This window comes from Alternaria rosae (assembly GCF_020736505.1).
Source record: "Alternaria rosae strain MPI-PUGE-AT-0040 chromosome Unknown BKA58scaffold_3, whole genome shotgun sequence".
In the NCBI taxonomy this organism is placed as follows: domain Eukaryota; kingdom Fungi; phylum Ascomycota; class Dothideomycetes; order Pleosporales; family Pleosporaceae; genus Alternaria; species Alternaria rosae.
The window spans coordinates 70,369-95,602 of NW_025763572.1; the positions used below are offsets into that span (position 1 = coordinate 70,369).

At 53.1% G+C, this 25,234-nt stretch overlaps 12 protein-coding genes across 12 annotated transcripts; 4 read left to right on the plus strand and 8 right to left on the minus strand.

The window, feature by feature from the left end:
- Positions 1 to 137: 137 nt before the first annotated feature.
- BKA58DRAFT_418675 (uncharacterized protein) lies at positions 138 to 2,231 on the plus strand (the record flags this gene model as incomplete). Its single annotated transcript, XM_046172677.1, has 4 exons — positions 138 to 186; positions 339 to 497; positions 548 to 883; positions 933 to 2,231. 4 exons carry the CDS (start codon positions 138 to 140, stop codon positions 2,093 to 2,095), a joined length of 1,707 nt encoding a protein of 568 aa, XP_046027021.1. The 3' UTR covers positions 2,096 to 2,231.
- Positions 2,232 to 2,358: 127 nt separating this feature from the next.
- Positions 2,359 to 3,668, plus strand: BKA58DRAFT_114800 (uncharacterized protein). Its single transcript, XM_046164002.1, has 2 exons — positions 2,359 to 2,590; positions 2,785 to 3,668. Exons 1-2 carry the CDS (start codon positions 2,465 to 2,467, stop codon positions 3,481 to 3,483), a joined length of 825 nt encoding a protein of 274 aa, XP_046027022.1. The 5' UTR covers positions 2,359 to 2,464; the 3' UTR covers positions 3,484 to 3,668.
- On the minus strand, positions 3,669 to 6,083 carry BKA58DRAFT_114801 (F-box/LRR repeat-containing protein 2). Its single transcript, XM_046164003.1, has one exon. The coding sequence runs from the start codon at positions 5,948 to 5,950 to the stop codon at positions 3,854 to 3,856; it is 2,097 nt and encodes a 698-aa protein (XP_046027023.1). The 5' UTR covers positions 5,951 to 6,083; the 3' UTR covers positions 3,669 to 3,853.
- A 1,039-nt stretch (positions 6,084 to 7,122) lies between these two features.
- BKA58DRAFT_437045 (uncharacterized protein) lies at positions 7,123 to 7,686 on the minus strand (the record flags this gene model as incomplete). Its single annotated transcript, XM_046173457.1, has 2 exons — positions 7,123 to 7,631; positions 7,680 to 7,686. 2 exons carry the CDS (start codon positions 7,684 to 7,686, stop codon positions 7,123 to 7,125), a joined length of 516 nt encoding a protein of 171 aa, XP_046027024.1.
- Positions 7,687 to 8,098: 412 nt separating this feature from the next.
- BKA58DRAFT_379129 (uncharacterized protein) lies at positions 8,099 to 9,378 on the plus strand. The gene is made up of 3 exons (XM_046169784.1): positions 8,099 to 8,347; positions 8,437 to 8,598; positions 8,696 to 9,378. The coding sequence occupies exons 1-3, from the start codon at positions 8,266 to 8,268 to the stop codon at positions 9,025 to 9,027; spliced, it is 576 nt and encodes a 191-aa protein (XP_046027025.1). The 5' UTR covers positions 8,099 to 8,265; the 3' UTR covers positions 9,028 to 9,378.
- BKA58DRAFT_114844 (uncharacterized protein) lies at positions 9,088 to 10,085 on the minus strand. Its single transcript, XM_046164004.1, has 2 exons — positions 9,710 to 10,085; positions 9,088 to 9,653 (listed from the first exon to the last, which is right to left on the minus strand). Exons 1-2 carry the CDS (start codon positions 9,924 to 9,926, stop codon positions 9,496 to 9,498), a joined length of 375 nt encoding a protein of 124 aa, XP_046027026.1. The 5' UTR covers positions 9,927 to 10,085; the 3' UTR covers positions 9,088 to 9,495.
- A 1,088-nt stretch (positions 10,086 to 11,173) lies between these two features.
- Positions 11,174 to 13,100, minus strand: BKA58DRAFT_114964 (uncharacterized protein). Its single transcript, XM_046164006.1, has 2 exons — positions 12,693 to 13,100; positions 11,174 to 12,640 (listed from the first exon to the last, which is right to left on the minus strand). The coding sequence occupies exons 1-2, from the start codon at positions 12,894 to 12,896 to the stop codon at positions 11,198 to 11,200; spliced, it is 1,647 nt and encodes a 548-aa protein (XP_046027027.1). The 5' UTR covers positions 12,897 to 13,100; the 3' UTR covers positions 11,174 to 11,197.
- A 204-nt stretch (positions 13,101 to 13,304) lies between these two features.
- Positions 13,305 to 15,197, minus strand: BKA58DRAFT_312033 (major facilitator superfamily domain-containing protein; the record flags this gene model as incomplete). Its single annotated transcript, XM_046167361.1, has 3 exons — positions 13,305 to 14,605; positions 14,686 to 14,941; positions 14,991 to 15,197. The coding sequence occupies 3 exons, from the start codon at positions 15,195 to 15,197 to the stop codon at positions 13,305 to 13,307; spliced, it is 1,764 nt and encodes a 587-aa protein (XP_046027028.1).
- A 19-nt stretch (positions 15,198 to 15,216) lies between these two features.
- On the minus strand, positions 15,217 to 16,268 carry BKA58DRAFT_114984 (secretory phospholipase A2). Its single transcript, XM_046164007.1, has 2 exons — positions 15,890 to 16,268; positions 15,217 to 15,785 (listed from the first exon to the last, which is right to left on the minus strand). Exons 1-2 carry the CDS (start codon positions 16,119 to 16,121, stop codon positions 15,568 to 15,570), a joined length of 450 nt encoding a protein of 149 aa, XP_046027029.1. The 5' UTR covers positions 16,122 to 16,268; the 3' UTR covers positions 15,217 to 15,567.
- A 976-nt stretch (positions 16,269 to 17,244) lies between these two features.
- BKA58DRAFT_310596 (fungal ATP synthase protein 8-domain-containing protein) lies at positions 17,245 to 17,608 on the minus strand (the record flags this gene model as incomplete). The annotated part of the gene is made up of 2 exons (XM_046167296.1): positions 17,245 to 17,409; positions 17,468 to 17,608. 2 exons carry the CDS (start codon positions 17,606 to 17,608, stop codon positions 17,245 to 17,247), a joined length of 306 nt encoding a protein of 101 aa, XP_046027030.1.
- Positions 17,609 to 18,094: 486 nt separating this feature from the next.
- Positions 18,095 to 19,517, plus strand: BKA58DRAFT_115104 (isoflavone reductase family protein). Its single transcript, XM_046164008.1, has 2 exons — positions 18,095 to 18,302; positions 18,351 to 19,517. Exons 1-2 carry the CDS (start codon positions 18,273 to 18,275, stop codon positions 19,287 to 19,289), a joined length of 969 nt encoding a protein of 322 aa, XP_046027031.1. The 5' UTR covers positions 18,095 to 18,272; the 3' UTR covers positions 19,290 to 19,517.
- A 1,253-nt stretch (positions 19,518 to 20,770) lies between these two features.
- On the minus strand, positions 20,771 to 23,617 carry BKA58DRAFT_114880 (uncharacterized protein). Its single transcript, XM_046164005.1, has 5 exons — positions 23,542 to 23,617; positions 23,359 to 23,432; positions 22,886 to 23,304; positions 21,610 to 22,838; positions 20,771 to 21,499 (listed from the first exon to the last, which is right to left on the minus strand). The coding sequence occupies exons 2-5, from the start codon at positions 23,379 to 23,381 to the stop codon at positions 20,951 to 20,953; spliced, it is 2,220 nt and encodes a 739-aa protein (XP_046027032.1). The 5' UTR covers positions 23,382 to 23,432; positions 23,542 to 23,617; the 3' UTR covers positions 20,771 to 20,950.
- Positions 23,618 to 25,234: the final 1,617 nt, after the last annotated feature.

Consider the following 25,234-nt stretch of genomic DNA (forward strand, 5'->3'; position numbering starts at 1 on the left):
CGGTGACGGCTCTCCGCAAAGCCGCCGCATTCGGCCAGGCTTGTCCAACCACACATCAGCAGTAATACCGTTGGGTTCACCTGTGCCTGCGAGGTACCTACCTCCACCAAACTAAGCCAGGTTGTGTGTACGTAGCCATGCTTCTGTCAGCATCTCTTGGGGGGGCTTGGAGGTGTATCTTGGAAGGTGGGTGATCCGGGCTCCACCAACTATAAACCTCTTTGTCCACTGCTGCCAAATCATTATCGAACTGGTCATCCCTTACTCACCTAAACGCATCTACTCTCATTGGTTTGGCTATTTGTACTTCAGCTCAATAGCTTTGTGATCGACTCTAGAACGACGCCATCAAGCCACGCTTTCAGCTAAGCGCTGTCTACTAGCCTTGAGCATCGAGCCCTTTGGCAACCTTGAGTATTCGGCATTCTTTCAACGACCTTCCAAAACACAAGAGATGAAGCGCACAACAAGTTCGGTCATGGGCCTATTGGCTCTGGGTAAGCCCCCAACAACAGCCTCGTCGTACCACGGTACTAACCCTATCTAGCCTCACAAGCCACAGCGCAGGTAGCCAGCGTCTGTCCTTCTACCGGAGTGTGCTATGGTCTCAATATCCCGGAGCGCACAGCATCATCTGGATCGGGAGACATCTTCTTCCAGATATCAGCCCCAAGCAACTATGAGTGGGTTGCGCTCGGCCAAGGCAGTGGCATGGCCAACTCCAACATGTTCATCGTGTATACTTCGGGGTCTGGCAACAATGTCACACTGTCACCGCGATCGACTACCAGCCATCAGGCTCCCAGCCCCAATGATGCTGCTCAAGTCACTCTGCTCGAGGGTTCTGGTGTTTCGAACGGTGTTATGACCGCGAACGTGAGATGTAAGTCTCAAATTCACAACGACATAAACACAAGCTAACACGTGATAAGGCTCAAACTGCAACTCCTGGTCTGGCGGCACTATGGACTTCACCAAAGGCAGTGGAAATTGGATCTTCGCCTACCAATCATCTGGCGGACCCAAGAACGACGACTCAACCTCCGCGCAAATTAACCAGCACTCCAACGAGGGTGTCTTTGACTGGAAGTTCGCTCAAGCCAAGGGTGGTTCAAGTGTAAACCCCCTAGTCAACACCTCACCAACCGGCACAACAGGCGGCGCAACACCAACCAACTGCCGCCAGCGTCCCTCCGGCGCCGCAGCAACAGGAGATGCCACGCCAAGCCAAACCAGTAGCGACAACGACAACGACGACGACGATGACGACAACTACGGTCGCCCCACTTCTCGTCCTACATCGCGCCCCAATGGTCCCCCAGGAGACAAGCGCTCCTCCTCCTCTGACAAGGGCGGAAAAGACGACGACGACGACCTCCCCTACTGCGACACCCTCCCCAACGGCGGTGCCACTGGCGGAAACTCCGTCCAATCCATCGGCTCAGGCGCCTCCGTCAGTCCCTCAAAGAAACGCACCATGCTAATCGCACACGGCGTCCTCGCGTCCCTCGCCTTCGTCATCCTCTTCCCGTCCGGCGCCATCGCCATCCGGCTCGCCTCTTTCCCAGGCATTGTGTGGCTGCACGCTGGCTTCCAGATTCTGGCGTACATGGTGTACATCGCGGCGTTTGGCATGGGTATCTGGCTCGCGCTGCCCATCAGCGGGGGTCACTACATCTCCAGCTACCACGCCATCATCGGCATACTCGTTTTCTGCCTTGTGTTCTTCATGCCGTTCCTCGGAACCCTACATCACGTCCTGTTCAAGAAGACGCAGCGTCGCACTCTCACTTCCTACGCGCACATCTGGGTTGGGCGTATTGCTATTACCCTCGGTATGATTAACGGTGGGTTGGGATTGTTGCTGGCGGATAACTCGCGCGATGGCGCGATTGCGTATGGTGTTATTGCGGCGGTCATGTGGTTGATTTGGGTTGCGGCGATGGTTGTGGGTGAAATGAAGAGGAAGAAGGCGGTTAGGGCTCAGAACGCGCAGAGGACGGATAAGGTGCATGAGGAGCGCAGGGAGAGCGATAGGAGTGCTGAGGATGTGGAGTTGGCGGGACACTATAGGCCGGCTAAGGGTCAGCAGTGAAGTGGGTGAGTGAGGATCTGGGGCCGGATGTTGTAAGCTGGGAAGCGCTGAAGAAGGCGAGAGAAGATGTGTATATGTGCGGTTGAGCTTTCCTTTGTTCCACTACGCAAGAATACCAAACACGATTTTAATATCCATCTATCTGTCCCAGCAAGCAGGCTGAATACGCATATGTTGTGACATCTAGAGCAGCGGTCACACGTGAGCGCGCGACTAGCTCGAACAGGTGGCGCGCGTTTGCCAGCTGCATTACATCATCCCCGAATCCACAAACTCATCCCCATGCAATAGACAATCAACACCCGACCACAAGCCAGCAAGACAGTCTTCTGTTATTGACACGATTGCCACAGTATCCAGCAAGAAACTATGTGCTCTCTTCCCGTAGATGACAAGACCGGTCTGAAGGCTTTCCGCATAGCGGGTCTACCGCCGGACTTCTACTACATCCCTAACTTCATTAGTGTGGAGGAGGAAGCGTCGATATTGCAAAAGGTATGTTTTCATCACATGTTCCTTTCTGGTCTACAGATCTGAATATCGCGTTGCATATGGGGGGTTTATTTACCCCGCGTTACTGAATGCCTGCCATCTCCACACACACAACAATACCTCGCGCATAAGATTTACACTCAAAATATCTATAGATGCCCCCCACTCAAATCTAACTAACAAACCGCCTCCCTTAGATCCCCTCCCAACGGTGGACACACCTCACCCACCGGCGCCTCCAAGCCCTCCCCTCCACTCTCACATCTACCAATACGCTCCTCGCCGCCCCTCTACCCACCTACTTAACCACGCCCATCATCCCCCGCTTCTCCGACCTAGGTATCTTCGACCACACACCACACGGTCAACCCAACCACATTCTTGTCAATGAGTACAAGCCCGGCGAGGGCATCATGCCGCATGAAGATGGCGGGGCGTACGCTGAGGTTGTTGCGACAGTGAGTTTGGGAGGGGCGCTGTGCTTGGATGTGCTTGCCAAACCCACAAATGAGAAAGCAGATGTTGTAAAAGGAGACGAAGAAGAGGCAAGGCAAGAAATACCCGCGAAGAATGACGGGGAACCGCTGCACCACCAACGAGAAAACACACTCATCCTCCCTGCACGCATCTTTCAAGAACCCCGCTCCCTACTCATAACCTCAGGCCCTGCCTACCGCTCCCTGATGCACGGCATCTCCCCCATTTCCGTCGACGAAAACTTGAACGAGGATACGGTGGCGAATTGGCCGTTGTTGAGTGAAGAAGGGAGAAGGGCGGTTGAAGAGAATGGGGGCAGGAATGTGAGGGGGACAAGGGTGAGTTTGACCTATAGGGATGTTATCAAGGTTAGTAGGGCGGCGAGTAGGGTTTTGGGTGGAATGGGAGGGAAGCGGTGAGAAAGATGGGATGGGGGCCTGAGCAGTCTTGTTGAGGGTTAGATGAAGTTGAGATCAGGCATGTCGAGATGTGTTCGTGTGGGAACTTGGTTGTTGAAGTAGTATGAAGATGCATTGGAGCCCCCTACTGGTTGCAGCATATGCAGATCTATATATGTAGAATCGTAAACAGCCCCAGACTCCAAACATTTCAGGCCAAAGCATCGTTGAGATCCAATGTTCGCGCTCGTAAAACAAAATCCTAGGCTCATGTTCATCACCCTCATTCCATGACCGCCATCACTGCGTCAGCACACAAACCTGGGGCCAACTCATGGACCCTCAAGAAAACGTTGCGGTGGAGAAGGACTCGACACCAAGAAACGAACATTTACATAACAGCGCACCCCCCAGGCCCACTCCTCGCCCTTCTCCTCCTCCCAACCCCGCCCGTAGCCCCAGCCCCACCCTCCTCCTCATCCGCATGCATCATCTGCGCCTCTCTCGCGCGCCTCCTCCTCCGTCTCGCTCCCGCCCCACCAACCCCCGCCTCCTCATTCAACATCATCCAATCCGCCCATTTCCGTTCCAGCCTAGCCGCAGCCGCAAAGTCACCGCGCAAAACACGCTTGGTGTGTTCCTCAACAGTCGGCTGCCAATTATGGAAGCACTTGAGCTTGATGATTTCGCGTGGGTACGTCGCTACTTTGGAGGCAGAGCGAGATGAAGGACGAGTGATTTCCGCGTTTCGAGATAGGACTTCGCGGACGCCGGTCCAGGTTACGTTTGCGCAGTCGTAGGCTTCGATCCGGAGGCCTACTTCGGGGCGTTCGAGGTTGGTTAGGCCACGGGCGGCGCGGTTGCGGTTGCGGAGACCGGAAGCGGCTTCAGCGAGGACGAGGTCTGAGATGCGTGTGTTGTCCATTTCTAAAGAGGCGAGACGCGTGCAGGCTTTTAGGACGGGGAGCATGCCGACGTCGCCGAGGTTTTCGCAGTACGAGATGCAGAGGTGGCGGAGATGAGGGGCGCAGGCGGACTCGGATAGAGTTTTCAGGACGTCATTTGTCAGGCCGTCGATTTCTTCAATGTCCAGATGGGTGAGAACAGGAACGGTGGGGAGCAGGCTGGTCAACGCATCGTCGGTCAAGCCGCCGCATTTCGAGACCTGTAGACCTTCTAGGAACGGAACGTTATGTACCAGGGTCTTTAGGCCAGCATCCGTGATGCTGCGGCAGCGCGTAAGGTTCAGGTGCTTGAGATTCCTCGGTGGAACGATTGGGCGATCGGTCAGAACATCGACCTCCTCATCTACGCCCTCAATCAAAGCAGCCAGTGCTTCGTCGTTGAGACTGTCGCAGTTCTTTAGGTCGAGCCTTTCGAGAGTGTTGCGCTTGAAAAGTGCGACCATCAGGTCAACATCATCCCAGCCTCGTACTTCACCAGCCCTGATGTCGCGTAGCTTAGTGCAACCCTCAACAACCTTCTTCAGTCCTCGATTGTCGATGTTGTTGCACCACGAGATGTTCAAGACTTCGACCTTCGGGCAATGTGCAGCAAGGATCTTCATCGCTGCGTTTGTCGCCCCCGCAAGACCTGACAGATTGACGTGGACAAGGCGACTGTTTTGGAGCAAGAAGCAGTGGATAGATGTCCGATCAATCCGACAGCCCTGGAGCGAGAAGTTCTCCAGGTTCTGGCAGGACTCAATGAAGCCGTCCTTGCCCCAGTGTTCCCTCAGCTGCACGCAGCCTCTGAGATTCAAGTCTTTCACAAACGGACCCGCCGATGTGATGATGTTGACCAAGGCGTTGGCTGAGATGTCGCGGTAGAACTTGCTCGTATCGAGATCGCTCCACAGTTGACCGTCAAAGCACATGGTATGCCACGACTTGGAGACGCGCGAACAACGCACAACCTCCTTCGGCTCGAAGTACCTCAGGATTTGCATGCGGATCTCGGTAGGCATATCACTCCAGAAGTTGAAGTTTGCCCGTTTCTGGACCTTGTGGACTGGTCGCGAGAAGTAGTCGTTCTCGGCTTCAATGCCGTCTCGAGTGTATGGTCGTCGGGCGGAAGGAAGAGGCACCGAGGATGGGATATCTGGTGTCTTCATGCGCAGACGGGTCCTCTCGTCCCAAAAAGGAGTGCCAGGTGGGCTGTTGGCGACGGAAGTCGGTGCCGTAGAGAAGCCATTCGACAGTTCAGAGGAGTAGGAGCTGCCAAACGAGTTTCCATAGGGCGAGCCAGGCGATGCGAGGGAGACGCAAGACATGGATGCCTTTCCGCCGCTTCTCAGACTGTGAGAGCGGGGTCTACCCAAGTTCGCTAGACTCGAGGAGGAGCCCATCCTTTGTAGGCCCATGAGAAGGCGCTGTCTGCCCTTGAGCTTTGGTTGCTCGATCATGATGGCGTCTGATGAAGGGGTTTCCAGCGTAGGGTGCATTTCGCTGTGGTCGACGACCACCGAGTCGATAGACAGAGGCTCCATGGTGAAGCGTGGCTGTGCGGTACGCGTGCTCGGCGATAAGCGGGACGGCGCGGGGAAGGAGGGTCAAGATGTCGAAGACTGAGCGAGGATATCGTCACGTCTACTGGAGCAAGATGAAAGGATGAGGAGGTGGGAACAGCCCCGTACCAGCAAAAAGGAACGAATGTGAGAGAAGCTGACGCCGACCCGGTGGTTGGGTGCGCGGTTTTTGATAGCTGAGCGGATGGCGGAACGCGCAGTTCAGTGCAGTCTAGAAAGGCGGGGATATGGCCCGTGTTATGCGGCGAGCCAGAGGCCGATCAATAGCCTTTCGGTTCAAGAAGGGTCCTTGGCCGTTGGCTGAAAAGTCGAGCGGGCATCACTCAAGGGCATCTGGGTGCGACGCTTATGGTGTGCGACGAGATGACGCGAAGGATGCCAGCAGCAGCGACGTGCAGCTCTTTCATGTGCAGCGACTTGCTGTTGTCCAATGTCTTATCGTTGCTATCGCGTAGATCCGGAAGGCCCGATTGGGGGCGCGCCACGTGCGGCCTCCGATGTCACCAGCGCACCTCCGAAGAGAGACATTGGTCGCTTGACCGTGGAAACAGTGTCGCGTGAGCTGATAAGAGCCTTGATTTACAGGCATCTCACACATCTTGCGAGATGGACGTCTGCTTCAAGTGCAAGATATGAAGACAGCAGGAATCGGCATTCAGGGTCAGGTCTCCAACCTGCAGTTGGTGTTATGCAGGGTCAACGAGCAGCAGCCTTTTTGCGTCTAGCTGACATCCACGACCCGCCACTGGTACAAATTCCGCCAATCTGGATGCCTTCTAGATGCAGAGGCTCCGCCTTGGAACCTTTCGCCCCAGACGCCAGGCAAAATACATCCATGGACCCAACGGCACATGGACCATTGACCCGGGCTGGGTGCTGGTTGGTCTGGAGTCTCCATGTTTCCTGAATGGCGGGTGAGGATTGCACGAACAGCGTCTGTCCATTGGGTTTGACAACGAGAGCTTGACGGATTCAGCGCAGCATCTTAGCATGGTGTTTGCATCTAGAATTGCTGCAGATCTAGTGAGTACAGACTTGCGCTGTATTCCACGATGGTTCATACCCCAGGTCCAAGTCACGATACTTCAGCATGTTGTAGACCCAAATACAACTCCCCTCCCATCCATAGCTCATCATGCCACCGTCTCTCCCGTACAATACTTCAAAAACTTGCCATGGGCTCCCGGCCAATTCTCCTCACACTTCGCCTTGACCGTCCCCACCAACATGCGATTCGCCCTAATTTCCACATCCTCCACAAGACTCCACTCGCACCCTTCAGCACCCTCTCTATCCTCTTCACTCAACCCCTCCGTCTTCAAACACCTCCACGTAGTTTGCTGTGTAAGCCCTAGCGGCGCCTTGATAGTCCATAATACGCCGTCGTCGAGATCAGTCATGTTGGCGTCGAACTTGACCGTTGTGTCCCAGAGGCCTGCGGGCAGCGCGTTCATGTGGTCGGTTATACGGTAGCATTTTGCGTCTGGGGTGGAGGGGTCGCTGGGGAGGGTTTCGTGCGAGGCGTATTCAGGATCCAGGCGGATGAGGAGGACGTGGTTGTGGAGATGGGAGACGGCAGTGGAAAAGGAGACGGAGCGCGGGAGGTGCGTTACGTGGTGGAGGGTTGCGGTTGTGTTTAGCGCTGGGATTTGTTAGGAGGGCGAATATGAGTAGGGGGTCAGGTACATACAGAACATGGCTGGTGGACTGGGTTGTTAGCTGATTAGATGGTGGTGAGAACTGCGATGAGGCACAGGATGCGGCGCGGATGTTGTTCTATGTGAGTTCTGGTGCAGATTGAGCACAAAGAGATTATAGTAAGTATGGTAAGTTTCGAAGGTCAAAAGCAAAATTATCGGCGAGAAGCTTGAGAGAAGCTAAGCTTATGTATGTCGAGCGCGAGTTGATGATGCTTCTACAGTTTCACGGCGGTAAGCGACGCGTCTCACCCAGGCATGACAATTAGGAATATAACTAGATTAAGATTTGTGCAATAAAGAAGCCACATCCAGCCCCTCGTCATGGACGTCGATAACAAAAGCAAGTAGTCGGAGCTTTGTGGTTGACCTATGGCAAGCATCGGAGTGCGGAGCTTCAGTCGACGCGATCGGGGTCCGCGGGGAACCTGGGAAGCCTGACGGCCAAGCGCTGCAGCGCGTCTCCGAGCTATCAGGCCGACCCACGACCATCATTCTTTTAGCCAGGCCACCACTTTGACAAGTCACAAATCTCGCTTTGAATAACTCAATCGAAGCATTTCCACCCACACAAACACAATGGACATTCTCACGCAAAAGACGCCCACGGCGCTGGCAATCGCACAGGCGGTGGGCATCACAGGCAGTGTATTCCTGCTAGGTAAGACACTCTGGCACTCAATGACCATCTCGATCGCGGTCAATGGGAAGGTGTTTCTTGTGAAGAGCCATGACTGACATATATACCAGGCTCCAATGTCTCCCTCTCCGTCGTCGGCATCCCCGCCGCCATGCAAGCCCCCGCACCCCTCGCCGTAAAGCAGTGGTACACAATCTTCACACGCGGCGGCGCAATCGCACGCCCTCTTGCTGCTATCTCGGCGCTGGCAACGGGGTATCTGGCTTATCACCGTACGTTTCGTCACACCCCATCTCCCTTCCAGCACCCATGCCCCCACTTCATCTCCCCATCCACCCAACTAATAATGTATAACTGACAACCCAACAGAAGACCGCTCCTCAACTCCCTTCCGCCTCAACGCCCTCGCAACCGTCCTCCTCCCCTCAATCGTCCCCTTCACCCTCCTCGTCCTCGGCCCCACGAACGACAAACTCATGGCAAAGAAGGACGAACTTGCCAACGCTTCCCTGCGCGACAAGCACGTCGAGCAATTTGCCAAGGAAGGCGAGACAGTCAAGGAGCTGATGGACAAATGGGCTAGTTTGAACTTGGCGCGCGCACTGCTCGTCGGTGTCGGTGCGGTGTGTGCGGTCGCGGCAGGTGTCGTGGGCAGGAGGGAAGTTAAGGAGATTGGCAGGTTTGCCGGGTGGGGACGGTAGATGGGATGACTGAGATGATGTATGGATTATGGGGGGTATGATACACGAATATATGAATTGATTAGTATATCTCAGCTTGTGTAGTATGTCTCTTTCGAGAGAAACGAGGTTCGCATTGGAAGAGAAGTATTCGCTTGTGACAAGAGGAAGTTTGGGAAGTGTGAAGCGCGGATGTCTGGACTGAGTTTAATATATATATGGCGGTATGCTAGATGTAAGTAAGACACCACAGAGGCTGCACGCTCTAACATGGACAAGACATACGGCTTTGCCTCAGCTTACTGTAATCCGTGTAGATCCATCGCTTACTCTTTACAACATCACTCCGAACTTCTAGGTACGCAATATACAATCCACAAATTCATTTATTCATCCACCTAGCTATACCGTGAAGAAATTGTATGTAAATAGGGGCATGCTATACAAATCCACCCATCAACCTATAACACAAATCCCCATCATCCACTCTTAGTTAACCTTAGCCTGAGCAAGACTGTTAATCTGCTGAGCACCGTCTTGAATCTTGCCATTCGCAGCCTGGAAGCGGCACAGGTTGCCAGAGCGCTCCTTGACGTTGTTATCGCACACAAGCTGGTTGTTGGCTACGCAGTTGAGAGCACCGTTGCCTATTGGAAACGTCATCAGTATGTGTTTCAATAACCATCTAGGTCTTTATACGTACATGCAGCTGGACCTCCAGGCACACACTTGCCAGCAGCACCGTTGACAGTGCAGGCATCCTGCTTGAGAGATTGGTTGGGGATACAGCATGCGCCGTTGGCAGCCTGCCGGGTGTCAAGCACAGCGCGGGGAGTGTTGCGGACGCCCTCGACGTCGGTGATGGCGGCGGAAGAGATGGCGACGAGGCCGAAGAGGAGGGCGGTGATGGAGAACTGCATGTTGGCGGTTTTGGAGTAGTTGGTTTTTCGGGGTATTAACAGTTGATTATTCGAAGGTTATTGGTGAGTGAAAGTGATCTGATCCGCACAGCGGGTAGTGAATGAAGTAAATGTAGATGTGAATTGGAAGACTGGCTTGGGAAAGAAACTATGGGCTGGCGTATGTGCGAGCTTTATACTGTGAGAGCTTCTGGGTAGCATTGATACCTATTTCGCTTTCCATAAAAGGTATCCTGGGTCGTTGATCCTGAGGCAGTCGCAGGCAGTCGATCATGCACATCTCAAACTTATGCCCGGGCGTGCGGGCCCTGGCGGGTCTGGCAAACCGAGGTCAAAACAATGATTATGGCGCGCAAGCAGTATGGCCGAGAGGGAACCAGTACACTGATGTCTCTAGTCTCGCGAGATACAGTACACTTACGATGAGCTTCTGTCATGGACTAGAACCTTGGTGGCGTGCAAAAGGCGTGTTACAGTCCATCTCGAACCAAAGGTACACTTGACAGCTGCCAGTGCCGTCAAACCCGAGCTGGCAAGCGAAACCGAAGCGCTGCCTTGCACTTGAAACACTTGCTGCCTTCTCAAACATGCGGCCTTGGAAAGATGTAAAACGCAGAAGAACCTGCGGTTAAACGGCTGATTTAGGCGACAGTCTGTGACATGCACGTTCAGGCGCTTCCAGGCGCACTTTGCATGACGGTCGTGAACAAGTCGAGCGTCAAGACCGAGGGAACCTTCGTCTGAGTGCGCGCGTTACCGATGCGTTAGTTTTGTCGAGTACGGCCTTGCTCGTTGCGAGAAGCAGCGTGAAACTGCCGGCTGAAGTACACCGCTCAGGCGGGGAGTCCTGCCGAGTACCGAGAGAGATATCGCGAGAGGATTCGGGAGAGTTTAGACATGAGAGGCCTGCGGGACGGGTACCTGCGCATAACGTTAGGGCTGAAGGCTTGTCACGCGCGCATGCAACGTCGGCGCTGAACTCGATGGGAATCGCAAGTACCGCTCGCGCAACATCGTCGACTATGTCAACATCCTGCTCGAATTCTACAGGGTAGAAGACATGACCCCGAGCTGCGCCATTGTGAAAGGCTGAAATCCTGATTTTCAAGGTTGTCTTGACATTGCCATTGGATGACTATTATGTCTTTGCCTCTAGAAGAACTCTCCTGTCAGCAAGCCGGCGATTTCAAACAGATGTGTGCGAAATTGCACAAGCTCAGTAGATTGAAATGCTGCAATTACTCGTTTCGTGTATGAATTGCATTCTATCTTCATACATGCGGGAAATACTGCGACCACCTTGGAACTTCGAAAGCCGAGTCTGGGAGGTGAAAGACGTCTAGGAAACATTCGACAATGACAAACAACCTACATAAAACATAGAACAGCGTAAAGGCGAAAAAGAATGACAGACCCAATATCTCTAAGGCAGAATTGACCCGATTAGGGAGACGTCGAAGAAATGTCTTGGGCAAACTCTCATAGCATAACCAAGCCACCGATGGGGTACCTGATAACAGAATGGTCAGGTTGCTTATTTTCCACACCAGCTTCTCCGTCTCGTTGCGAAAAGGCCGGTTCCAAACTAGAAGGTGTACACCGCCGTAGAAGAGACCAGCAAGAGGAAATCCGAAAACCCAGGAAGTCTCCGCGTCCGAATCCGTATCCATTGAAATAGGCCGATTGCGCGAACGTACAATCAAGTAGTGGTCTTTTCCTACGGATTTACTCATGTGACGCAGCGTTTCAGTATATGACCCATATTTTCTAATGGCTTGTGAAGCAAGCTTTAAGCGTTCGAAGTCTGATTCGGTAAGATCATCGACAATTTTATTCGAAATAGATCTGGACGCAGGGATAGCAAAACCATCATATACGACATAGAGAGGCGGCGGGAAACTCGGGTCCTTCGATGGCTTGAGCAGGATATGGTTCAAGTTGGGATGGTGGATCGCTGTTCCAGAGTCGGGGACTAGGTCAAGAGCGTTGTCGCCCTCCATGTCCATTAGTGACACACGAATATTCCGATACGTCTGGCCAGTTATTAGGAATGCAATCACCGGATGTGTGTCTGCATGTGTGAGAATGGTCGGCTCCTCAACATCAAGAGGCTTGTGCCACCAAAAAAGCACACACATGCCCAAGGTACAGATAGCGTGCACAGCGGTGTTAATCTCCAGGAGCGAGATGGAAAGGCCTTGGACTGAGCGAGTCAAGCATTGTACGCCAAACCATGACGCTTGTCCACACGTCACGAGCTTCGTGAAGGCGTTAGCCTTGCTCTTGTCTATGATCGCGGATTCGTGTAGGTCCGGAAGGATGTCAGGCGCCCAGTTAGCGACATACTTGAGACCCTGAAGTGTCAGTGTCATCCTCTGTTGCCCATCCTTGAGATAGTTTTGGTCTATGCCACGGGTATCGACGACGAATCCCCCCATCGTGGCGTATAGAGAGTGCGCTTTTGTCCATGAGTGCCTCCGAAACTTGGGATCAAGCTCCACATCTATAGCTTGGGGAACATGCTCTGCTTGTTTGACGAGCCCTATCTTGGTTCCCATCCATTTCAAACCATCGAAGACGGATCGGAGGAACTCGTTCAGTATCATCTTCAGCCATTCGATGAAACCCGGGGGGTCTGGCTGGTCGAAAGCTTTCCGCATTGTTTTCCCTACATCCTTTGCATCCATATGCTCACAGTAGGCAGTGAAAACAACCTTGAGTTGAGTTAGCGGTTGCCAGCCATACAATAATACAATCCATACATACCCATTCCGGAGCAAAAAGCGCTATAAACATCCAGCCTATTTTTCGCCAGGTCTGTGCTTTGGCTTTTCCATACTCAGGGATATTCAAGTGAACGGATGTCCAAACACACAAGATCATCGTCAAAAGGGAAGACGAGAGTATAGAGAACGTGCCACGAACCAAGGGCTCAGGTTTCCAGGAATGATATTGTGAACCGTCAGACATGGCAATGTTTCTCGTTCTGGCTGCGGCGTCATGGAACGCGATTGAGGACGGAGTACAGTCAGGCGACCACGGCAGTATGCGCGAATTGCTTTCTGCTTGTTTTTGATTGAATTAAGGTGGAAAGCGTTGCCTTTTCCTACGTTGGGAGGTACGATGAGAACACGAAAGAAAGAAGCTTACCTGTCCTTCGATAGTCGACTGGCGTACTCGAAGTACTTCAGCTGCCAAGATTTTGCCTTGTGGGTCATGAGGCTGAGGCTATGTATCGCTTCGACAGCGCTGCGCCCCACGCGAAAGCCTCGACGCTGACATATGTGGGTACCGTATGCTCATCCTCTCCTATGGGACGATGCGAAGATGAATTCGGCATGACATAGTCTTTCGCAGTATCGTACAGCAGATCGTGCCTCACAATCCGTAGACGAATGTGAGCCTATCGTCACCCTCCCTGCCAGCTCGCGCAGCCTTCTCAAGCCAATCAGCGAGCCATGCGAGCTTACTATGCGACCCTGTCATACCGATAGCTCTCTTGAGCCATCGTTGCCGCTGCGGTACCGGACCTCGGCCGTGCAGTCTTTCTGCCTCGACATCGTCTTCGCTCCACTTGCGTATGGTATTTTGCCGCATCTCATTTTCAACCTTTAGTCGTCGAAGGAAGAGCACATAGCCGAGAGCTGCTAATGCGACAGATGCAAGCGTCCACCAGAACGGAACGATGTAACCACCCGCGGCATATTTTGGTCGGAAAAGGATCGCTGATATAACTCCAGCAAGGTTGCCCCAGCCGTTGATACCGAGGAGTAATGCACGCGTGCCAGGTGACGGCGTGTTGCCAGATATCCAGGCCACAGTGAGCGGAGAAGCGACGTAGGTACCAGAGAGGAGGATGTTGAGAGCAATGTAGCGGGGTATTGCCCATGAGCTTGGCAACAGGACCACGATTACCAAGCCAGTCACCATGATGAACAGGCCGAGTAGTATAGGCTTGAGGCGAATGCGATGTTTGTCGCTGTAGCTAGCTGCGAAGTACAGTACTATGGCTCCACAGATGTGTGGTGGTGCAGTGAGCAAGTTGATGAGCGCAGGGTTCGCTTTCTTCGTCAAAGGTGCCAATACAAGCGGGAGGAAGACGGAAAAGGCATAGACTGGAATGGCAGATAGAACGTTGCAGGCCAGAATATGCCATATCTTGGTGTTGAAGACTGCTGACAGTACGTCGTGAGGACTCAGGCCGCGATCGTCCACCAGCTGTCGCGATGGCGTAGCTGAGGTGATTGAGTGCTTGGATGAGTCGAGAAGACCACGCGACTCCTCATCGTAGGTTTCTTCTGCCTCCCGGTCGTCCTCCTGAACTGCTGTCGGTGCGTTCTGTATGTCTCTGTCTCTCACAACACGCGAAGATGCATATCGACGCTCCTCGGGCGTGAGAAACCATGCCGTCTCCACGCTATGCGGTAGCCAGAAGTATCCGATGAATGCCACCACGATAGTGAGAGTGCCTTCCAGTAGAAAGAGCACCTGCCACGGCCTCCAATCCTTGTCTGAACCTTCATTGTCTTTTCCAAAGTGGGAAAAGACAAGGTAGCTTATAAGGCCCCCAAGCGCACCACCAACTGCCGCCTGGCCGTAGAAGAACGAGAGTCGTCTGCCGAATTCGAAGCGCGTATAGAAGAGGGAGAGGTAGGTAACGGTGACTGGGTAGAATCCAGCTACGGACAATGTTAGCTTCTGCGTCTGGATAGGGAAGCGACCATCGAATGAGGAAAGAGCAAGTGGGAGGCATCCATACCTTCAAGACAACCGATGAGGATGCGCAGCGTATACAGCTGCCACCTATGTCGTACCCACGCATGCAGCGCCGTGCATACTCCCCAGAGAAGCATACAACTAGGCACCCAAAGCACCATGCCATACCTCCTCCCCAGCGCCGCACCAAGCGGTTGCAGCGCAACGAAGAAAGCGAAGAACAGCGCAACCGCTGTGTTCAAGGCGCCTTTGTCCAGTCCAATATCTGCCGTGAAATGCGCAGACTCTGCATTTCCAATCTGCCTCAAGTCAGCCCATGTTTCTCCCCTTCACTTCGCGAATACCTACATTCGACTTATCCAGCGCATTAAACAAGAACAGCAACGCCAGAAACGGCAATAGTAAACAGTCCAGCTTCCTCAGAGTCCTCTTATGTAACCGCGCATCCACGGCATGCACCTCCTCCAGCTCATCCGGCGGCATCGTGTCGTGTTCTGTCGCTGAAACTGACGAAGCTGCAGTGAGCTCGTACAGCTGGTGCTCATGGTCGGCCATATTGTCGGGCGCCAAGAGCGAGCCCACGCGCATGCATCACAGGGTCTGCGACTTCGGATGACCTCGGTCGGGGTCGGGGGGTATGACGCGTTAGGGCAAGTGGGAAAGGGTTAGGGTGATGCATTGTGGAAAGTTGTGGAAATGTCAGATGGAAGTAGGGAGAGGGCTATTTCGGGGTTTGAGCGGTCGTTTTGGACCCTGAGGGCATGACGTTGTTGATTGGAAGGTTGATGAGGGTACTGGGATTGGCGCTGTTGGGGGAAGGCGCCGAGGGTGGCTTATCGATTACGACCGGGACTGGAGACCATCATTTCATACTGAAGCATACTCTCTAACATGACACCATGACATTCAATCATACATCCTTCGTCTACTCCATCGTTTCCTCTTCCCTCTTCCCAAACGCCTTGACAGCCTCATAGTACAACGTAGCAGTCGCCTCACACGGTCCTTTCGCGCTCTCAGTCGCACACTGGTTGAACATGTCCGTTTTGAAGTTATCGTCGGTACGCGCCTTCATCGCATCGAAGCGGCCTTGTTGTTTGTAGTTGCGGTAGCCAAAGTCATGGCGATAGCAGGAGTTGAGGACTGCAATTATCAGCATCATGGGCTTCATCTGCCGAGAAGCACGTAAAGGATACGGAAACTGGAGGGATGGCGGGTAATGGAGAATGTGGGGAAAGAGAACATACAGTCAAATCCGAACGGATTATCCGGACTCGCCGTGCATCCATTGCTCTCCCAGTTTAGTTCCGGAGGACCGACCTTGCCATTACGGTTGGCGATGAACTCTGCGATGGAAATGTCGAACATGTAGCTGTCTGTGACTTGTTCGAGAGTTCCCTGTCGTTCGACAAGTTGTGCAGGGGCGGAGACAGCGAGAGAGGCAAAGCCTAAGAGGGCAGTAAGGATCGTGAACTTCATGTTGAGAGACTTGGATGAAATGTTTGGGATTCAAGTCGACGTATATGACCTTAAGCTAAGCTACACTGCCTCACTGCCTCACTTTATACTACGTGCACCACGATGCGTATCTCCCCGATGTTTGCGCCGCGGGGTCTTCCCGGTCTTGGGTGCTTGCGACATTATGGGTACCTGCATGTAAGCTTCAAAGCAGATCACTTGCATATGAAATGAAGCACTTTGTCAAAATAGGCCCTTATGTGCTGGAAACGTTGTAGTAAGTAGAGAAACAGCATGCAAAAGGACGGAAGATTGCATGCGTATGCCAGATCTGTCAGATCTGTCCGTTGTCACGGTCTTATGTCGGACTCGCCAAGAGGTATGTAAGCAGGTGATCCGAGACAGCCTCTTCAGCCGCGCTATCATGACTGCAGTTGCTGCGCATGTCGTTGATCGGTGTTTCACATCAGGCAGTGTGAGGAAGGAATCGGAAGGTCAAGAGTGAGGACAGTGCTTGTAGTGCCGTGGTGATAAAATGGAAGGCAAGATTCAAAATTGAACCTACGCAAAGACAAGGCAGACACTCCAGGTGGTTGTGAGTACTAACACGTCTGATATCAGTATTCAGCTTGTGCAGTGGCAAGTCTCGTCAAATTGAGGGGGGACCTTGCTAGACATAGCTGGGTACGCATCAGAACTTGGCATGTCGACTCATGGTTGCGTGCTGACGAAACGCGCCTTCGAAATGCCGCTCGGAAACCGGTAATAAGATGCAGTTGCAGTGGATGTGGACCGTACAAGGTGGTTGTTTGAGGATACTGAAGTCTAAGGCTTGAGCCTGGTCAGTTGAAGAGATGCCCCACATGTTCATTCTTCGCTGGTTTGATAGACACGGCTACCGTTCATTGATGCGGGGTTGTCGCTCAGAACACACTAGGTCCTCTCTGCATTTTTTCCAGCTCATGCGGCCTTCCTCGTAGTATCGTGAGCGAGCCCGAGACATCGGTTAAACATCGGAAAATGCCCTATAGTCATCACTCCACAAATCACCATCCATCGTGCAATGCCTTTCAATTGTCTATGAGCATATTCCCACTACTTATACAGTGTCATCCGCTCTTTCTGGTCCTTCCAACCCCCTCGCTTACAACTTGCTGATGAAGAGACGGGCAGCGAACATGCGCAGACGCTGGGGGAGGATGTACTTGGAGAAGATGTAGATGAGCGATGGCAGGAGGATGAAGGCCACGGTGGTCTCGTTGACGAAGAAGAAGGGGATGAGCTGGGGCATAGCCGACTTGAGGACAGTCTATCACTTGTATTAGCTTCCTTCCATCATTCTACCATTTCCGAATCTCCAATCTCACCATCTGCTGAGGGCCAACCTCGGTCTTCTTGTTCTGGCTCGCGATGAAGGCGGGGCGCGCCAGGGCGGAGGGGCGGACAGCCATGGGCGCGCGGGCAGCGGCGGCCCTGGAGAAGGGGCGGAGGAAGCGGGCGGCGTTCATGATGGGCTATCTGGAGTTTTGCGGGTCAGCGCACTGCTGTGGGGGTCCAATTGGCGGGGCGGAGCCTGTGAGAGGGGGAATTGACGCACTGGACGCGATGGTCGAAGCCTGGGGAGATGAGCGGAGATGGTGTTGCGGTCGCGGGAGTTTCGGTGATGTTGCTATCGTCGTCCGCAAAAGCTCGCACAGCTGCGATTCCGGAAGTTGCCGCGTCCGTGCGAGGGCTTGGCACCACCTCCTCTACCAACTCCGCACTTCCCCACGACTACTCATCTGTGTCAAACATTGCGTCTCTAAGAGGTCTTGAGACTGCTACATCGTCGCTTCCACTACACCCATCCCGTCTCATGATAGCCTTCGCTCATGTTCTGGGGCGGCGCTGCTGCATGCCGCCGGACTACCTAACACTAGAGTTTAAGGTTTGCACAGTACCCCAAAGATGATGATTGGTGTATAGAATGTTGGATCCCCTGTCCGTATTGATATTACAGTCCTCTACAGCTTCATTTTTGGTCCTATTTTGTATGACGAAACGAGCTAGTGTTGGCTCTTCCTTTCAACCGCGTCAAGTGCGGGGGGCCTCATCTTCCACCCTATGTAAAGGCAAAGCTTACTGGACTCGGGTGACATTTCTTTACCTGTCTTTGATTTCTGAAAAGCCAACATGGCAATCGAGAAGATAATGATTTTAGGGGTAAGACGCGAAACGGGCTGGCTAGTATCGGGTGGCTAACATGCGTAGAACTGGGAGCTTTGCCTCACCATCCTCAACGCCCTCTTTCCACAGGAAAAACAACCTGGCACACCCAGATATCAAGTCACTGTACTCACTTATCTTTCACAAACCCTCAGCCTGCCACCTCACGTCAAGGCTTCCGATGTACAGCATAAGAAATCTGGCTACTCGTCAACTTCACTGCAATCAGTAATGACTGGACAAGACTTAGTTATAAGCACAATGTCAGGCGGAGATTCAGAGCAACAAATCCGCATAATCAACGCCGCCATCGCCGCCGGCGTCAGGCGCTTCATTCCGGATGAATTCAGTCACGACAGCATGAACAAGCAGATACAGGCGCGCATTCCAAAAGATGCCGGCCGAGCAAAGGTCATTGCTCATCTGAGGAGCATGCGGGAGGATTACCCATATTTCGAATGGACTGCGATTGCGACAGGTTATACGCTGGATACTCAGCTTATTAGCGGCAACATGGGTTTTGATCTCGAATGGCATAGCGCGACTATTCATGGCATCGGTACTGAAGCTTTCGCAGCTTCTAGTTTGGAAAGAGTCGGACAAGTCGTGGAACGCGTCATCTCACATTGGGACCAAGTCAGGAACCAATACATATACGCTGCAGGCGTCATAACGTCCGCCAACGAGGTCCTGAGATCTGCTGAAAAGACAATTGGCCATGAGTTTACCTTCGGGAATTACGATGTTCAAGAGTGTGTTGCAGAGGGAGAGAAAAGAATAGAGAAAGGATTTCCCGACTCTGGCATGTTTCTGCTCGAGCGGAGCGTGCTGTATGACGAACAACTCGACGCATCAAAACCATTCAGGAATCGCAGCTCAAACTATGTACTAGGGCTTCGATCGGAGTCGGTCGAGGCTATCGTCAGAACCGCCTACCACGACTTCAAACACCACGGCAAACCCGGATGCGGATGTTCGTCTTAACGCGCCTCACTTAACATCCGACTCCTCCGCCAGGTTACATACCTCACGCTCATTCTACCTCATCTCACATCGCCCCGCAAAGCCTTCCCAAATCGCACTCTTCTCCCCGCATATGCCGCGAATCCCGCATTGGCATAATCTCCCATCTCCACAACCAACCCCTACCCGTCCTCCTTCCCCAAGCGGCAGACGAACAGTCCTTCATATAACTTAAAAACCACCTTCACCGATCAGAAGCAGATGTCGTGCATACGCCTGGACAACGCCACGTCGTAGATCCCGTTCGGCATCGCTTGGACCTTGAGTTCGACCCAGCCTCAGGATACGAGGCTAGGATTGCGGGATCGTGGAATACGATGGTGACAGGTGGGTTGCTGTATGTGGCGTATGCATGAACAATTTCCTGGGAGTCTTTAGAGTTTGCCAAAGTGTGGATATCGGAGGACGGGGACTAGATGTGGACGGCGTTGTTCGCGATGGGTCATGCGAACGGCGCGCGCGGCCTTCACGATACAACCCAGCAAACGTGGGCCACATCACTACGAATAAACCTCACTAATATCGGTAACACTCTATACCATCCGACTATTTTTGACATGATCTCTTCCCCACTTTCCCTCCTACACCCACAATACACATCCCCCTCCCCTCTCCACCCACCGGCCGACGACGGCCGAAAACCTCGGTCAACACTCCCATTCCGCTGTCATACCCAACCCACACGGCCTCATCCACGTTACACAGCCTCGTCACAGCCTCAGTTTCGGGCTGCAGGATCTGAGACCCAACGGCAAAAAGGCTGAAACAACTTGTGTGCGGGAATGCGGGAAGACGAAGTTGAGGGTTTTATTCTGGGTAGGTCGGCAGATAGTTACGGTGCGTTGTGGTTGCTGGGTGAGTAGATGGGGTGTTGGTGCGTGGATGTTGCTGGTTGTTGTTATGGTTGTGGTTTTGGTGTTTGAGTGACTGCGTGAGGTGGCAGTGCGGGAAAAACATTGTAGTGTCGGATGTGGCTGAGCGTTGGGCATCCTTTTTACTTGTTCCCGCACCGCTGCAGATCCAGTCGACCAAATCAACGTCTTTTTATTTTCCTAAGCACGTTTACTCAACATTTTCTTTACTTCTATTATCCAAATATAGCCCAACTCAACAGTTCTCAAGTCCATGAATGTAAAACTTCTCAACGTTTTGTTCAATGTATTGCAACTTCTGCAGGAGAAAACAAGTCTATAAACGTTTCGCGCTGCGCAAAGAAAAAAGCGGGACTAAACTACGTTCTACCTACGTTGTTGGCAAAGTAAAGGGGGGATATCGCTGGTGTGTGTGTGACATGTCAGAGAGAGAGAGAGGGATGAGATGACAGAAAGGCTATGCTACTACTGAAAATGCTGGGAGTCGTGCCTTCGTGAATGCCGAGATTGATGTGACGCTGCTGCGGGAATGGAACGCTATAAACAAGAACGCTTGAAAGGGGTGTAATAGTCGCGATGACGTGTGCAAGATTAGACGCAAAAATGATGAAGTTCAGATACCCATACCGCACCAGCCGTGCGATAGTCTTTTGGTGCCATCCCGCCGTTGAGGTACCGTATCGCCGGTGACGCCGAAACCCAGGACACAATTGTTGCTCGTGAAAGAAAGTCTAGAGATCGAAGTTTGACTTATATCATGCTCGCGATCGAGTTGAGTGCCGTGGTAGTCGTTCGTATACCCACGAGTTCTGGCTCGCTGACTTGATGCGAAAGGTTTGGCGAATGCGAGTATTGGTGGCCAGAGAAACTCTGTAAGCTTTGTAATGGCGTGGTGAACATGCCAACTACCGGCTCGTGTCTGCTGGAAGGGTCGCCGTACGCATCACCAAAAGAGGTTGCTGTCGGGGTACGAAGCGAATGCATGTTGGGTGTGCCTGAAGTTGGTGTGGGGTATGCTGTGCTGGGATAGCACGAAGTGTTGACTTGCGGGGTCGATGTTGGCGTGGAGGTTGGCATGGGAGACGGGCCGCTCGACATGCCATAGGACTGGAGCGACGAACTACCGGGTATCGGTGTTGGTGTAGAATGGCGGTGAGATGTCGCATCTGACGTCGAGAGCTCCGGCTTGACTGGATACGAAGACGACGTCGCTGATGCGGACGATGCTGCACGAACGCGCCCAGCCTGTGTCTCACGGCGGCGCTTGGGGCCATCTTTGACTTTGGGATGTGTGTGACACTATTGTATCGTTAGCATGCTAAATCTCATTATAGTTGGTAGCGAGGCGAATTAAAACTACCGAGAACCAATAGCCAAGCACCGTGGAATGTGAAGGACAGACGACTTACCTTATACGCATGTCGGAACCATGTCGTTCCCTTCTTCTTATTGCTGACAAGCGCAATCCATTCGCCACAGCTTCCGCAAAGTCCTTCCCAGACGTCGAGATTGCCTTCCGTCCGGCGCGTGTCTTGCGGGCCCTGGAACGCCGCGCCGGTAGCTGCGCTGACGCCGTGGGTGAAGGACTTGTCGTACCAGAAAGCACTGTTCTTGAGTACGAGCCATCTGCCAGGCTTGCATAGACCACACCAGCCTTCTCGTTTGTTGCCATGACCGCGAACCCAACGCGGGGTATACAAGTCGCCAACAAAGCGAAGATCTTGCTCGTGTGGTACAAGGTCGGGATCGGAAGGGTTCATGTCGGACTCCGGTGGGTTCAGTGCCTCTTCGTGTAGGGACGAGTAGAGATCAGGTGGGTCTGAAAGGTCTGCAAAGTGAGATGAGCAGCCTCCGTGACGATCCGCGTTACTTTGGAGTAAGCGGAACAGGCCCTGCGAAGGTAGAGGTCGAGGCACTTCGAGATGCTGTTGCTGCTGCTCATGGTGCGCGAAGAAGGGCTGGTTGTTGGCATAAGGCGAACTCGATTGCGAGTACAACATATTCTGCGTAGGTAGTCCAAAGTTGTTGTAGGCGCTCGGGGGGTAAGCGGGTAGCGAGTGATGCGGGTTCATGCGAGGACCGTATGGGGCAAAACGATCCGAGACTTGCGACATTGGGCGCGAGTTGCTTGGAGTTGATGTCGGCGCTTGTCCAGTAGACCATCTCTTGAACCGAGTGCTTTCAAGTGTGTATGGTGATGAGCGGACATTGTTGTGCGGTGCCGGCGACACGCGGGAGCGACTTCCAGTGCGAACAACGCCATCGTACTGGGGTCGTCGTGGTGAGGCAAGCGGCGATAGAAGATGGCTGGCACTCGGCTCCGGGTGGTTCCAAGTCTCATACTCAGACGGATATGAAACTGGTTCAGATGATCCCATCTCTTCGTACGACGCCGGCTCTGGAAGCACACCGCCAGTGCTCGACATCGAAAAGGACGATTCAGACAGTCTTCGGGTGGAGTTTGGGTTGAAGTTCGCTATGTTGTCGTGTTCTTGCTGGCCCATGTTGTTGTATTGGCGTAAGTCAATGATCGGGGTGTTCTCATCGTGTCCCATCATGCCGTGACTGAAGTCCGACACGTCCGACTCCAGAGAAGGAAATGATTCTAGCTCTTCGCACACCTTCTGACCCCATGGACCTTTGTTCGTTAGCATTACGTGTATGTCAGCTATTGAAGACGCTTACTTGTGTCGATGACGCCGGGAAAGTAGTCGGTCGTCGCAAGCGATTGCGGGGCAGTCATGGTGGTGCTGTAGGCAACACCACTAGTAACAGTCGGTTGCGAAGTCATCATGTCCGGTCTTCCCATAAACTGTCGTTGATCCTCTCTACTGCCTACAACAGGACCCCGCGGCGTAGCATAGTACGACTGGGTTTGCGGCATAGCCCAAGTGGACTGGGGTGGCGAAGGTCTGGACATAGGGTGCAGGCCTTGTTGCTGGTGTTGTTGCTGTTGTTGTTGCTGATGTTGTTGATGTTGTTGATGTTGTTGATGTTGTTGCTGTTCATGAGGAGGAAGGCTTGCGTAAGAGTACATTGTTTGCATCCCTGGGGAGGGGGAGGGATGTCCCATGGCGTACTGCCGATTAGGTGACGGACGGTACCTATGAAGGTCGTCAGTCTGCGCGCACGAAACAAAGCATACTGAGTGTGCTTACTGTTGAACCGCATTGAACTCCATCTTGGGTTTCGTTCTCTATATACAACGTCCGTAAGATGTTATGGAAGTGGTCTGTAGTGCAACGTGGTTAGCGACTGATTAGGCTATACTGCTAGACAAGGGATCACCCGTCGAAGCCCTGGAGGAGTGACATCGAGCAACACTCAATTAGGAAACTCACATTGATAACGAAAGTAGACGGCTGCAGAAATGAATGTGGCAGGGCGATAGCGCTGTGCGACTATGGCTGAGCAAATGTGGCGCCGGGTTAGATGTAAGTTTCTCAAATGAGTGTACGAGAACAAAGTTCTCAATCGCTGCCAGCGCGGATGGAGCCCGCTCCAAATGAAAGAAATGTATACGAAGATAGTAGTTGGGCAGGATCCTAAAGAGTGACGGGCCAAATAGTAGGAAAGGCGGTTGGAGGGGTTGCTAGGCTATATGATGAGTGCACGGGGGTTGCAGCATCCGAGAGGAACAACGAAGAGCAATGATCTCTGTGATTGACGCAACGGAACCGCTTGGGCGCAAGTTTGAGAGAAGTGTCGGGACGCGCCTTGGCTGCAGGTGATCTGGAACGGCCACAGCAGAAGCGTTCACCCAAAAGAGAGTCTGGCGGGGATGGTGTAGTGGGTGGTGGACCGGGCGCAAGGCTGCTGGGATGCCAAAAGGCGATTAGACGCACTCTGAACGGTCGCACCAGTCGTTGTCTCCATGATCCTCTCGGCTGGCTCGGAGAGGCTCCTCGGCCCTGCGCACCAAGTGCCCCATGTACTGAGGCAGAGGTGTCGACATGGATGCTGCGCTGCCCTCGGCCATCATGACGACCCTCTGACAGGGAGCACTTGGTCGATGAGTTTAGCTGGAAGGGCATCCCATCACTCGTTGCAGCTCGGCGTCGAGTTTCAGCGCTCGAACAGGCTGGTGCATGTCGTTTATGGAAGGATGGAGAGCTGGTAGAGGTCGGCCGTAAGATACGCAACTTCCCGCTGTATCAGCTCCACTACCAGGTTTAGGGATCCAGTTTCATCATAGCTGGAAAAGTTTTGTCTCAATCGAGTGCGAGTCTGGTGGCACGGAGCAGCTGATTGGGGGGTGGACAGTGTATCATCGCATGTGGCGCGTAGTTTGGTGAGGGATGGGCTGAGTCAGCAGTCGCTTCCTCTGGCCCCACGTCTCTTTACCGCGTCGCGACAGGTCCGAAACACTCTTGACACACGTCCAGGGGAACCTGAGACCCACCCTGCTCGCAACGTGTACCGCACCATCGACACATTTCTCGGTTTTTTCTATATTGATTCGCCGACACGAGCGCTCGGTTGTGTCGCGCAGCGGAGTTGTGGCCGCATTTCCATGTGAAGTCGACGTATTCAGCTATTCACTGCTCGGACGCACCGCGTTAACGCCGAGCAGTGGCATCGTCAACAGCCCATGACTGACGCGAAGCCACTTCATTCCGTTCTGCCCGGAATGGCGCCATCTTTGCGCCAGCAGGAATATCATATCGTCAGTCGTCAGTCGTGTGTAGTTAGCACGGTGCAACGGTTATCAAGCTTCTGCACGTCATTGAGTCATGTTGACAAGTGACAGCGGCCGATCGCCAAATTACCTGCTAGTCTGAACGTTACAAGACGTCGTTGATTGAATTCAATATTTCCAGGACTTGGCCTTGTACGGATGAAGGAATGACTTCAGATCACGAGGCCGCGGAATGGTTCGCAATCTTGCCCTGGTTCGTGGCTTCGTTACGATGCATGCCTCAGTCTTGTACCACCACCAACCCAAACACACATATGTCAACAGGGTACAATTACCACCGGAATTTGAGAACCTAGGCTACCTGCAATCTTCCTAGAGTTCGAATTCCGAAGCAC

Bases quoted from the DNA above. Each gene is read 5' to 3' on its own strand.
- BKA58DRAFT_379129 (XM_046169784.1), top strand. From the start codon at position 8,266: ATGGACATTCTCACGCAAAAGACGCCCACGGCGCTGGCAATCGCACAG. The intron at 8,348-8,436 runs GTAAGACACTCT...CATATATACCAG, and splicing joins AGGCAGTGTATTCCTGCTAG to GCTCCAATGTCTCCCTCTCC. The intron at 8,599-8,695 runs GTACGTTTCGTC...ACAACCCAACAG, and splicing joins GGGGTATCTGGCTTATCACC to AAGACCGCTCCTCAACTCCC.
- BKA58DRAFT_114964 (XM_046164006.1), bottom strand. From the start codon at position 12,896: ATGTCTGACGGTTCACAATATCATTCCTGGAAACCTGAGCCCTTGGTT. The intron at 12,641-12,692 runs GTATGTATGGAT...ACTCAACTCAAG, and splicing joins CGCTTTTTGCTCCGGAATGG to GTTGTTTTCACTGCCTACTG.
- BKA58DRAFT_114801 (XM_046164003.1), bottom strand. From the start codon at position 5,950: ATGGAGCCTCTGTCTATCGACTCGGTGGTCGTCGACCACAGCGAAATG.
- BKA58DRAFT_114880 (XM_046164005.1), bottom strand. From the start codon at position 23,381: ATGGAGTTCAATGCGGTTCAACA. The intron at 22,839-22,885 runs GTAAGCGTCTTC...TAACGAACAAAG, and splicing joins TCCCGGCGTCATCGACACAA to GTCCATGGGGTCAGAAGGTG. The intron at 21,500-21,609 runs GTAAGTCGTCTG...ACGATACAATAG, and splicing joins GGTTCCGACATGCGTATAAG to TGTCACACACATCCCAAAGT.
- BKA58DRAFT_114800 (XM_046164002.1), top strand. From the start codon at position 2,465: ATGTGCTCTCTTCCCGTAGATGACAAGACCGGTCTGAAGGCTTTCCGC. The intron at 2,591-2,784 runs GTATGTTTTCAT...CGCCTCCCTTAG, and splicing joins AAGCGTCGATATTGCAAAAG to ATCCCCTCCCAACGGTGGAC.
- BKA58DRAFT_115104 (XM_046164008.1), top strand. From the start codon at position 18,273: ATGGCAATCGAGAAGATAATGATTTTAGGG. The intron at 18,303-18,350 runs GTAAGACGCGAA...TAACATGCGTAG, and splicing joins AGAAGATAATGATTTTAGGG to AACTGGGAGCTTTGCCTCAC.
- BKA58DRAFT_114984 (XM_046164007.1), bottom strand. From the start codon at position 16,121: ATGAAGTTCACGATCCTTACTGCCCTCTTAGGCTTTGCCTCTCTCGCT. The intron at 15,786-15,889 runs GTATGTTCTCTT...TGATAATTGCAG, and splicing joins TAATCCGTTCGGATTTGACT to TCCTCAACTCCTGCTATCGC.
- BKA58DRAFT_114844 (XM_046164004.1), bottom strand. From the start codon at position 9,926: ATGCAGTTCTCCATCACCGCCCTCCTCTTCGGCCTCGTCGCCATCTCT. The intron at 9,654-9,709 runs GTACGTATAAAG...CGTTTCCAATAG, and splicing joins GCCTGGAGGTCCAGCTGCAT to GCAACGGTGCTCTCAACTGC.